At 34.0% G+C, this 12,474-nt stretch overlaps 1 protein-coding gene across 2 annotated transcripts; it reads left to right on the top strand.

Annotated features, from left to right (window-relative positions):
• The first annotated feature begins 9,640 nt into the window (after positions 1–9,640).
• LOC103932806 (protein RICE SALT SENSITIVE 3-like) lies at positions 9,641–12,191 on the top strand. 2 transcript variants are annotated; one of them, XM_009342455.2, is made up of 7 exons: positions 9,641–9,901; positions 10,057–10,107; positions 10,276–10,407; positions 10,666–10,771; positions 10,920–10,961; positions 11,088–11,144; positions 11,239–12,191. In XM_009342455.2, exons 1-7 carry the CDS (start codon positions 9,771–9,773, stop codon positions 11,980–11,982), a joined length of 1,263 nt encoding a protein of 420 aa, XP_009340730.1. In that variant the 5' UTR covers positions 9,641–9,770; the 3' UTR covers positions 11,983–12,191. The 2 variants fall into 2 exon arrangements, with proteins under 2 accessions (XP_009340730.1, XP_048442983.1); XM_048587026.1 differs by lacking the exon at positions 9,641–9,901 and having other exon boundaries at positions 10,091–10,107; positions 10,276–10,418.
• The last annotated feature ends 283 nt before the right edge of the window (positions 12,192–12,474 follow it).

Here is a 12,474-nt window from a genome sequence, read left to right as displayed (position 1 = left end):
TCCTCCTTTCGGCAGCGGAAATTGAAAGTCAATAAGGTACCGTGCTTCAAATATAAATCATCAAAACAGTTGAAAGGGTTGCTACCGACCACTTGTTTAGGTCTGCTCCGTAATATTTGCGATGATTTGAATCGATCAGTTTAGAAATCATCAATAAAAGATCATTTTGCAGAAACTTACTCAAATTCAGAAGTTTTTAGTTATTTAACTAGGACAACATACATGAATAAGGATCCTCTCCGGACCCTTTTGTGAGTATTTCGAGAATCCTCAAATTGTATCCGTTGTATATCGTGCGATCAGTTTTTGTCAGATACTGTGTATATTTAATTTTAAATAAAAATATTTAAAATAATTTATGGCCGCACGATATACGATAAATGGACACGATTTGAGGATCCCAGTGATCCTCAGAAAGAGGATCCGGAGAGGATCTTCATTCAACATACACATACAAAAAGAACATTGTCCATAAAAGATAAAATGTTAACGGCAATAATCAAAAGGCTAAATAATTTCAAATTTGAGTGAATTTTGTGGAGAATGATCTTTGATTGATGACCTAAAAATAACGGATCAAATCATGAAATTAAATTATGAAACATTTTAAACGAGTTATTATCATCGTATTAACTTTCTAACTAGTTACCATTTAATTACAACTGCAAGTTTGCAAATTTCAGCATCTTTGTTATGTAGTAGAATTAAAATTAAGAGTCAATTGGAGCTAAATGTGACAAATACACCAACGACCAACCAGCCATTCATAAGTTTACCCCTTACTTGGAACCAATTGCGTGATATTTTAGTGTGATTAAAACTTGGAACTAATGACCTTAGGAAATGCAGTGTATATGTTCTCCATCAGTCAGTTTCATAGCTTTGTTTAAGTACAAGGCATGGAAATATTTACAATTTCTGGATTAGGTTAATAGGGAGTAGGGTCCCACAATAGATACGGTCAAATGGGTTTGGAGCGAGGCTTGGGCCGGTCAACGCGGCGCAGAGCGAAGCCCAACGATTCAGATTGACGTATCATTTTGTTGTTTTCGGCAGAGACCAAGACCACGCGCCCAGTCTCCCACGCTCCGTGGTGACCCACCATCCTTCAGTTTGCCAGTGTCCGTGTCTTATAGAGCGCGTGGTTTATGGGAGGAGGTTGTCGCAGGTACAGGAAGCACATCCCGCAATTCGTGTGCTTCTCTTTTTTGTTTTTCCAACTTCCCTTTATTTATTTTTATTTTTTTGTTTTGGGTTTCTCACTGTCTTCCACTGAAATTTAATTTAGCTTATGTTTTTGTTTTGTTTTGTTTTTTTTTTTTTTGAATAAATGACATTTTACATAAAGAGAGTGGAAGAGGGGGGTACATTAAGAGCTAATTTGGTATTGCCGTGTTTTGAAAAAAATTGTTTATGTTGTACTGCAAGAATAAGCAACTGTGAAATAAAATAATTGAGTGTTTGGTAAACATTTTGTAAAAAAAAAAATAGTGTTAAAGTGTTTGGTAAATTTTTATGTAAAACCGCTGCGATCGTGTAAAATAACTAAAAAAGATATGATGTTGAATATTATATAATAATTTTTTTTATCTTTTCTTTTATTATGACATTTATAAGATCTATATAAATTATTTACAAACAGTTGTGAGCTTCGAAGAATATACTCTTACCTTTTTTTTATTAAGATATTTATAATTTTTGTATTCTATTATTTTCTTTAAGAGTCGTTTCTTCTTTGTCCCTATTTTATTTTTGCAAAACCTTTGTCTATTCTATCTTCCGCCACTCACTCCCTCTCTCCCCATCCTCCCTCTGCCTGATCCTAAGGAAGCCTAGGTCGTGGGGAAAGGAAGGCTGGGTCGCATCAACCGATTCGTGGAAGATGGATGAACTTCAATTTCAGGACTTACCGTATGTGTTAGCGGTGAAGGCGTCAAGGATTTCCCGTTGAGATTTTGGGTGTCAAGCAGAAGGGTGCAAATCTAGCATTCTTTGTGAAAATTTAAATATATGAATATGTGAAGAAAAATAAAAAATAAATCGATTTATGGTTATGAAATTTGAATTGAGAACTTTTAAAGTTTTGTTTCCCGAAATTATTATAAATTACATCGTAAAATTTATCGTTAAGTGTAAAAAGACGAAAATGCCCCTAGTTGGCTTAATGTAATTATACGAGGGTGTATTTTTATCCTCCATATTTCTGGATATATTTGAATAGAGGACGATTTCACGAGTGTGTAGGCAAAAATTATCATATTTCTGTAAATCGAAGTTATAACGAATGAGAAATTAATAAACAAGTTTACAGGTATTTTTGTAAATTTAGTTTAGTCCAAGATATTTTGGATGTTTGGGTTTGCGGGGGCCCACGCCCTTTCTTTTTCTTGTTGCGTTTCTCTCCGAGGAGGGGGAAGAACTCTAGAGAACTCTGGAGAACTCTTTCTTCCCTATCTATCTCATTTTAGGTGGGGGGTTGCAGAGGGGAAGGAGGTCGGCACTTCCCACCATCTCTCCCAAATTCATCTCGCCATTGATCACCATCACATCTTGCTTCCCTCCATTTTTTAACCCCATCTCCCTATGGTATAGATTGACTCTACACCCCAGCTTAAATCTAGTTTTATAAGTGGAGACACAGGACAACTAGAACTGAAGGAGGGAGAGAGGGTGACAGAGAAGGCAAGGATGAGAAAAGGAAGGAGAGGGTCGAAGAAATTTATGAATATACTTATATGCTGCAAAAGCTAGTTTTATGTGCCAACACCTAAACCCTAGTTTGATATAATACCTGAAAGTGATGTTTTGTATTACATCAATTATTGGGTGGAGTCAATTACCTGTCATATATTAGCCCTGTTTTTCAAGACTAGTATTATGCAGATGCTTGTTTTTATTTGTTATATATACAAAAACTGAATGGACTGCTTTGGTATAAAGTTGAAAAGACTATTGGTTCAATTTATTTGATACCCATGTACAGTTCCGTTTGGTCAAAGTGATAATCTGTTCATGACATACACTTGATCAAATGGTTTGAGAAAGATGTAGCAGAGGTAGTTTCCTCCGAGATTGAGATGATTGGCTTTAGGGTATGGCACTGTGCTCAAGTATAATTACCCAAAAGCATTCCATTAGAAGTATATATGGCCTCTCTTTCTATATATAAATATATAACATATGAAACCTTCGGATAAGATTGCACAATGTAGTCAGTGCTCTTTCTAATGGTCCATTTTCCATTATATTTGTACAATCACTTATTAATTTATCTAGCATGTTGGTCTAGTCATTTAGTTTTCAAGATGAGATGTTTAAGAAGCAGCTATGTGGTGGCACATTCGGTGAAGTGTACAAAAGGTGAGTGCTTCATGGGATTTCATGCTAAATTATGATTATTTATAGATTAATTTGATTTTAGTTTTTGAATTTATGTTGTTTGGTGGTTGTTTGGTGATTTGCTGTAGATTAGAAGGAAATGTAACATATGATGATGGTATGTGTTTGATGGCTTAATTAATGTTGTTTTTGTTTGTTTTACTCAACATGTTTAAGCGGTGAACTACGAAGGGCTTGATCCCGCTCATGGATACGTAGGCAGTCTAACAGGGGTTAGATGTAGCCCCAAATAATTGAGAATTAATCTTTTGTTGAGAAGTTATTTTACTAGAAGAAATTTGGGGATTAAATTGATAATTTAATCGTATGTTTTGATAATTAAAATATGGATATAGTTTTGTGAGGAATTAAGGAATTGAAGTAAAGAATCATGATTAATGGTAGTAAATTAAAGAGTTTAAATTGGGCCTATCCTATCATCAGAATTATTTCCAGAAAATAAGTATTTCGGGGTGGGGTGATACATAATGTATAATTTATTTAATTGCTAAAGGCCATTTTGGTATTGGAAAATTTCATTAAAGGCCTCAGCGCCTCTTGCGAAATCGGTTTGCGCAGAAGTTGGGCAAGCAAAAAAAGTCGATTTTGCAGCTTTGTGTTTTTGGCTTTTTTCACCCAAAACTGTGAAAAAAATTGAATTTGAATGTTTACTAAACATAAAACAGCTCCAAGCTTTTTTTTATACCCATTTTTTTCAGAAGCACCTTAGTACCAAATGAGGGCTAAGCTAAGAGAGTGGAAGAGTGGGGCAAGTTTCACAACGGGTTAATAATAATATGGTTAAAATTTGTCTTTAGCGAGAATTGAATTTAAGATCTCTCACTTACAAGTGAAGACGAATACCGGTAGACTATAGTATCAAGGTTAATTAGGGTCTTAAATTAGAGATATTATCATGTGAAAAAAAAAGGCAAAATTTAATTTGTGCAGTACTACATTACTGGTCATCATTTTATTTTGTGATACAAGAATAAACTGTTTTTTCGCTTTCTTTTTGTCAACAAATAGAATTTGTTAATAAATAATTATAAATATAGAAATAATCGCTCTGAATTTAATTTTAATACAGTATTTTAATAATGGTGTGAATTTAACATAAGTGAAATTTTATATATTAATTGTAGACTCAGTTAGTTTTTATTATTTTCTTAATTTTAGTTCTTAATTATTGTATAAAAATCACAACATTGCAATCAGATTTTGATCCAATGTAGAAGGTCTAAGCTACAAAAAAAATTCTTTGTTGCGAAGATAATTTATGTGATTGTTGTGTGGCCTAGGTTATTGTACTTGGTTACTCAGAGCCAAGTTCGATCTCTTCCTCAAATTAGAGAGTTTTGTCAAAAAAAAAAAAAAAAAAAAAAAAAAAAAAAAAAAAAAAACCAAAGACATGGTCAAATATTAGTATTTGGGACAAAAGTTGAAAATTGCTGAATGTCAAAACATCGGAATGCAATATAAAAAAATTTAGAACGTCACGATCCATTTTCAGTCATTAATGTCAAAACATTTTCTTATTTGTTACATCTCTAAGCTAAGCTTGTCCTATAATTTGAATTAGAGAAATGATAAGAAAACTTTCTTAAAAGTAAAACTCTCTGTCATCTTACAGTTTAACTCTCTGTCATCTTACAGTTTAATATCAATTCTAATGCTAACAAATAAAATTTTACGCAAAAAACATGAACCAATAGAATCCGTAAAAAGTTCGATTTTTGAGAAAACCTCGTTAGTATTTCTCTATGAGGTAATAACTTGGGAAACAAGGGTATGGTTAGTCGCGGTAGAGAAAAACTTTCCGAGTATAGAAAAATCTTGGAAATATTTTGTTAATTATAAAACTGGGTGCCCTCCTTCCCCGCTATTCGTGCGTTTTGCTTTCTTTATGAGAAACGACGCACCGACTCACTGCCATCGCACGTGCGCACGTGACACCTTAATCTCTCTCTCAAGCTTGTTTAATTATTTTATCATAGTTACGTGTAAGCAGATGAGCACCTTTTTCCTACAAGAGCACCATCCTGTTTGAAAAGACAGTATTACCCCAATGTGCTCTAAGACCTATTCCAATATTTGAAGTAAAACTTAGATCTTAGGTTCTAAATTTACTCTAACAATCCAACTTACTTCAACTCTTGGGACAAATATGAGTTAAAACTCAAAACTCATTTCTGGGTCAAATTTAGCCCAGGATTCCCCTTAGGTTAGTTGGGTTAGTCCATCGTATATGTATATATTTTTTTAGTTTTATATTTATAAATTCATTGAATCCAACAGTTAAGATCTAATTTGATGAAATCTAATGGTTAAAAAAAAAAAAAAAAAAAAAAAAAAAATTCTAACTATACAAATTTAAATCCAACGGCTAAAGTAATAAAAAAAAAAAGAGTTCTTTTATGTGTTTCATATTCTTTCATAGTGTTTCACAAGTTTCATGGTGTTGGTTAATGATTTTTCAATATTTGTCGGAATCTAAATATTTTTAAGTTAAAATGTTCATAAAAATAAATTTGGATACTCTACATAATTTTTTTCTTTTAAAAAAGTTACTTTAAGAAAAAAATTAGCCTAAATTTATTCTTTAATGATCTAGGGTTAAAATTTTAACCTAGAATGGTTGGAGCAAAAAAACTGTTTATAGGTTAAAACCTAAATTTTCTAGGCTAAAAATGTTAGGTTTTAACCCAAGGGTTGGAGATGGCATAATATTATTATCTTGGATAAATTATTTTAGAATTTAAGTATTTAAACTTGGATTTTATTTGAGATTTAGCAAATAAAACATAATAAATTTAAGGAATTATAAATTAGCACTTCAAACAAATCATCATGTAATATTGAATTTTATAAAAATACAAAGTTAAATTTACAAGAAAACAGTTTAAGCTGACATTTTTAAAGTGTTAGTAACAGTTAATAGTTGTATTCACCATAATTTATTTCTTGTTAATAATGTAATCGTATAAATTTCATAATCTGAATTGTTCAATTATTTAAACCAATTAAGGATCATAACTGTAAAAAGAAACTTTTGAATTAGACATTGTTTGGTTATTTAATTATATTAAATAAATAAACGATTCATCATAAATATGTTACTTGGTCTTTATGCCATCGATTTGTTCCATGTATTTAGATGACTAATCGGATCTCAAATTTAAATGATTATGTAAAAATGATCTTTATTGAACAATTTTGATTAAAAATGTTATTTTATTCGCAAAGTAAGATGAATTTGGGGTGAATGCAAGTATTATCCGCTAGTAACAAACATCATCTGCCACTTAGTACTACGGTTTAGTAGTATTCATTTTCACTTGTAAGTGAGAGGTCTTAGGTTCGATTCTCGCCAAAGATAAATTTGAATCACATTATTGCCACCCCATTGTGAGGCTAAACCCGTCCCCTCCCTCATAATATTGTTTGCTAAAATAATAATAATAATAACAAACATCCTCTACTTATTGGAGTTTTGTTTTTGTAAAATTAAAGGGCAAATTAGAAGTTTTGATCACCTTGGTTATGAAGCAAGGTAAGGCAATAACAAGAGGAAGAGTGCTCAAATGATAAAAGCCAACTTTATACTTCGAACCCTACAATATTATTCTGATTAGACTACGTTTATGTCCTTGAAACTGACATAACAACAATATTATATTGTCTTAAAATATTAATCCAAATCTAACGATCAGTATCCACCTTACGCCTTTGACTGGTAAAGATTCTGTGCCATCCCAATTGTTTTACTTATCTTTCATTTTTTGATATTCGAGATTTAGTAAGGTTAAGTAGGTAACATTGCAAAGAAAAAGGATTTTTTTTTTTTTCAAGAAATGCTAAGAAGAGTTTTTCAAAGTGTGACTTTTTATGAATTTTCTATCACTTCCTAATTAAATTAAATTTTCATGCCTACATTATAAAACATTGCGTAAAAAATATGAACCGGTAGATAGTCTTATTTTTTTAGAGAATTATCTTAGAATTTCTCTTTTTTTATATATATATATATTTTTTTTTAATTTTTTTTTTATATGAACGTTGTTGCCTTACTCCTTAACGCTTAAGATTTTGGTGTGGAATTGTCTAATATGGTATCACAATGTTAGTTTTAAGAACATCATAAGTTTAACTCTCCATTTTGTACCACTACTTATTTATTAACATGCACAACAAAACTGAATCCATATTGACTCAACCCTCCTTGTACGCGGGATGAAAGTAGATGATGATATTAACTTGATATACATGTTATCAATACAATCGTGAATGATACACAATGATTTAGGTGATTGTGATACCTATACTAAGAATTAGACACCCTGAATTTATTTCGTATTACATTGCTGTCACAGTGGTGTGAGTTTGATGCAAATGAGTTGTATATATTAGATGTGAGACCCATCGATTTTTTATTTTTCTCTACTTTGTGATTGCTACCTACTTTCTTTCTCTTGTTATTTATTGTATAAGTATCACACTCATAAGTTCAATACATTGACCTAAAAAATAAGAAGCACTCTCATAGCACTCAGAATTTCCAGCTTACGGTAGGATTTTGATTCTTATATTATTAGAATCACACTCTTTTTTCCAGTCTACTTTGGAATGCCTAATGTCTATGCAACTAATTGTGCAATGTATGCTTATTCAACAAGCAAGAGATAAGAAGAAAACTTTGGTGACTTGTCCTATTTATGTCCAAATGCATTTGCCAATTGCTAATTGGCAAAGTCCAGCTTTAAAGCACGTTTATATAGGTGCCAAATTTCTGTTACTATTAATCACTATTAGTGACTTGAACATGAAACTTTTCCCAAACACAAAGTTCAATTATACTACTAATCATTCAAATTCACCGATATCTAATGCTTAATCAGTGGCTTAAAGTGAAAAATTGCATCGTACCACAACCAATTTATGATGTTTTTTACTTTTACCACTCAAAAATTAACCTTTTTCTTCCTTCCTTTTTGCCTTTTTCGTTGTTGTCTTAATTTCTACCGCACAATTAATCATATGTCTATAATTTTCATTTAATACAAAAAGTTTGATACGATGCATGTTGAAATATAGTTGGCTAATGCCACGTCATCTAAATAGTAAAAATAGTTGGAAAAATGGGTTTGGTGGGAAAAGCCTAGCTATTTGACTGACTCGTTCTAAAAAGAATCTGTCACGTAACTAGGCCAAATTTAAGAGCTTTTCAATGTAAAATATGTCTATGTGATTTTATTAATTTGTTCAACATTATAATATATAATTTTTTATTAATATATTTTAAAAATGAAAAATATCAATTTTGTCGTACAAAAGGTTCAGTCGTGCAACTTATGAACATGCTCAATGATGTTAATTGTTCTTTAAATGATTGTTACGTGTTAAAAAGTTATCTTTCAATAAATATTTATCATATGACATCAATGGTTACCGAAGAATCTTTAAATTTGTTGCTAAAATGTAAAATGATACAAAATGTGATTTGCGTTTCTCATACCTTTATTAGTCATCAAACAGAAAGGAATCCAAGTGTAATGATATAAAACGTGATTTGTATTTCCGGTACCCAAATTTGTCGCCAAAATCAAGAGGAATCCAACACCTAAACTAAGACAATTCTAAGAAAAGGGTAGAATGGTAATTCGCTATGAAAATCACAGTCACACAACCCTTCTTTTACTTTTCCCACGCGCACTACATGCTCGCTCTGGATCAGGATCCTCTCCTAAGTTAAGAGTGAGGATCCTTCTGAATAGGTCTATCGAGCCGTTTAAATTTTATCTAACGATTAAAATTATTATAATTTGTAAAGGAATCTTCTATTTTTAATAGTTGAATAAAATTTGAACGGTCTGATGAACTTACTTAGAAGGATCTTCACTCTTAATTCAGGAGAGAATCCTGATCCCCTCGCTCTCTCTCTCTCTCACTTTGCAAGAGAGGAGAGAGGATAAAAGCTGATCGCCGCAGTGTTTTTCCAGTGCCTTAATACTTGCAACTCCCACCCCCCCCCCCCACTTTTTACTCCCTCCCCTGCTTTTTTAACCCAACTCTGTCAGGAAAACCCAAACCCGACTACTTGGGACAAACAAAGCAGGAATAATAAACAAAGACAAAGTTGCTGAGCGAAATATCGAAAATCAGAGAGAGAGAGAGAGAGATGGAGATGGACAAAGGGTGTGCGTTTGTGCCTTGTGGTGGTTAAGCAGTATGCAGGTGCCAAAGAAGATAGAAAATTTGAGTTGAGTTTAGCAGAGAAGTAGGCTGAGGTAGCTAGTGGCAGTGTTTTCAGGCAGAAGTAGATAGATATAGAGAGAGAAGGGAGAAGAAAAAGGAAAAGTGGTAGAAGGAGAGAGAGATAGAGAGAGGAGATTATGGTGGGCTCAGGAGCAACAGATAGGAGCAAAGAGGCTGTTGGGATGATGGCCCTTCATGAGGCCCTCAGAACCGTCTGTCTCAACACTGACTGGACTTACTCTGTCTTCTGGACTATCCGTCCCCGCCCGTATGCACCGCTCTCTCTCTCTCTCTCTCTCTCTCTCTCTCTCTCTACTTTCTCTCTCTATCTACCCTTGATCTGTGTTGAACTTTGGATACTTTGATTTTTAGATGGTATCCTTTTCTGGGTTTAATTCATTTTTTGTTATTATTTTGTTGCAGGAGAGTTAGAGGTGGTAATGGCTGCAAGGTTGGGGATGACAATGGCAGCTTGTAAGTATAATTAGCTCTTTAATTCAATTTTTGCTCTGTTTTCTCTCTGTTTTTACAAATGGGTTTTTGGTAATTTTGGGATTTTGGTGTTGTTTGAATTAGTAAAATTTTCAAGTTGTGAAAAATTTATGTAATTTTTTTGTTGCTTTTTTGTGAAATTTGGTGAAGGATGTTGATGTGGGAAGATGGGTTTTGTCGAGCGAGAGTTTCATCAGATTGTCTGGAAGAAATTGATGGAGAAGATCCTGTCAGAAAGGCCTTCAGCAAAATGTCCATTCAGCTGTATAATTATGGAGAAGGGTGGGTGCTTGGTATGTCTTTTTATGTTGTTGTTCTCTCTCTCCTCCCTCTCTCTCTCTCTAAACAATCTTGCAGGACATGAAATTGTAAGGAGTTTCCAGACATGGGTCTAATCCAAGTGGGATAGACCCAACTTCGAATCTCCTTCCCCGAAGATTAGATGAATTTAGTATATTTATTTTTGTAGTTTGTTAAAATATTATGGGAAATAAGTTGTGTGTGTGTGTGTGCTCCCATTGATTGCACTAATTTAAACAGGTTGATGGGGAAGGTGGCATCTGATAAATGCCACAAATGGGTCTTCAAAGAACCCACAGAGTGTGAACCAAACATCTCCAACTACTGGCAAAGTTCATTTGATGCTGTATGTAATCAAACCCACATGTTTCTTCTTGCTTATTTATCAATATCGCTTGTGGCTCACGTAGTTAAGAGTATTCAACCGAGTCGCGGGTCGGAATTATTGATGATTGATATGGTAACCTTTCCTTTTTTGGTGCTATTTATTGCAGCTTCCTCCTGAATGGACTGATCAGTTTGAGTCAGGCATTCAGGTCAGAACAGAAAAATAGTTACTGTTTTACTATTATTGGTCTCATCATTTTTTGAAGTTACAGTTAAATTTTTCCCTAGTTGTTTGTTGTTCTTAGTTTTTAAACAGTGAATTTAATTTTCACCAGACAATTGCTGTAATTCAAGCTGGTCACGGGCTTCTGCAGTTGGGCTCCTGCAAGATTGTGAGATTATATATTCTTTTCACTCCGATATAATTTTGATTTTTATGTTATTAATTTGTAAATTAATAAAAGGGTATGAACAATGTGTTACCAGATTCCTGAAGACCTGCATTTTGTGCTAAGAATGAGGCATACATTTGAATCTCTAGGCTACCAATCTGGTTTCTACCTCTCCCAACTCTTTTCATCAAACCGAAACAACTCTGGATCATCGGTGCTGCCCTCGAAGCAGTCCCCAATGCCAATCCGCCCTTCTCCACCTCTCTTCAATTGGGCTCAAAGGCCTCTTCCATCTGCAGCAACCATGCAGCTTCCTTCACCAAATTTCCAAAACTCTGCTGCTAGACTTGGGTACAATCCTCAAGCTGGTAAAGACGAGACACACATGTTTTTGCTGCCTCATTCGGCTGAAACACAAATGGGAGGAGACATGATGGGAGGCGGAGGAGGAGGAGGAGGAGGAGGAGGAGGAGAGCATGAAGGTGACATCAAATGGCCTAATGGATTGTCCTTCTTCAATGCACTCACGGGGCGGTCTGATGATGCAAAGCTTTTGTTCAATCCGGAGAGCTTGGCAAACAAAGGCGGGGATGAAAATCACCACCACAACAACCCGAATGCAAATTCAGACCACAATGAGTTTTTAAGCGTGGACTGCCATCCGGATAGTAGCGTAAGGAAGCACATGGAAAACAAGTACAGGAGGAGCTTTACTTTGCCTGCAAGGATGGCTTCGTCATCTTCGAATTCGGTTGATCACCATCAGCACCAACCTGTCGGGTATCGAAACGCGGAAGCTGGTATGTACTCTGATGTCATGGAGACATTCTTGGAGTGAAATGGGGAGGGCTGTTTTAAAGAAAGGAACGATGGGGAAGAGTTGTATGTCGGCAAAGCTTTCGAGCTCCTTTGCTGCTTATACTTCTGTGCTTTTATTTCATGCTCTTAGCTCTTTATATCTTTTGTTTTTTTTTTTGTTCAATCACTTAGTGAGACTTAATTAGTGAAAATTTGCATGTAGTTCATCCCATGAAGAGTTTTCCTCAATTTTTTTTGTCTTCTAATTGTCACCATGGAATCTTAAATTAAAAGTAAGCCTCAAGAAAATCAACATATTGCACCCTCTCGCGTAACTAAATTGATTAGAACATTGTGCCTTCGCCTCTACACTGATACTATTCTGTCAAGTTCTGGACCTTAGGTCGGTAGAAAAATAACCTCACACCTGGTGCGTGACCTAAAATTTAAATAATAAATAAATAAAAACTAAAAGGAAACTAAAACAGGGTGAAAATTAAAATTCTTCTTAAAAAAATAATCAAGAATTTTT

Source organism: the organism of the source record quoted next, unplaced genomic scaffold (assembly GCF_019419815.1).
Source record: "Pyrus x bretschneideri cultivar Hongxiangsu unplaced genomic scaffold, Pyrus_bretschneideri_v1 Contig25, whole genome shotgun sequence".
Taxonomy (NCBI): Eukaryota; Viridiplantae; Streptophyta; class Magnoliopsida; order Rosales; family Rosaceae; genus Pyrus; species Pyrus x bretschneideri.
Note: the sequence above shows the minus strand (reverse complement) of the source record. Positions and strands in the feature narration are given on the sequence as shown.

Coding starts and splice junctions, on each gene's coding strand:
- LOC103932806 (XM_009342455.2), top strand. CDS start 9,771: ATGGTGGGCTCAGGAGCAACAGATAGGAGCAAAGAGGCTGTTGGGATG. Junction 9,902..10,056: donor TGGACTATCCGTCCCCGCCC/GTATGCACCGCT, acceptor ATTTTGTTGCAG/GAGAGTTAGAGGTGGTAATG. Junction 10,408..10,665: donor CTGTATAATTATGGAGAAGG/GTGGGTGCTTGG, acceptor TAATTTAAACAG/GTTGATGGGGAAGGTGGCAT.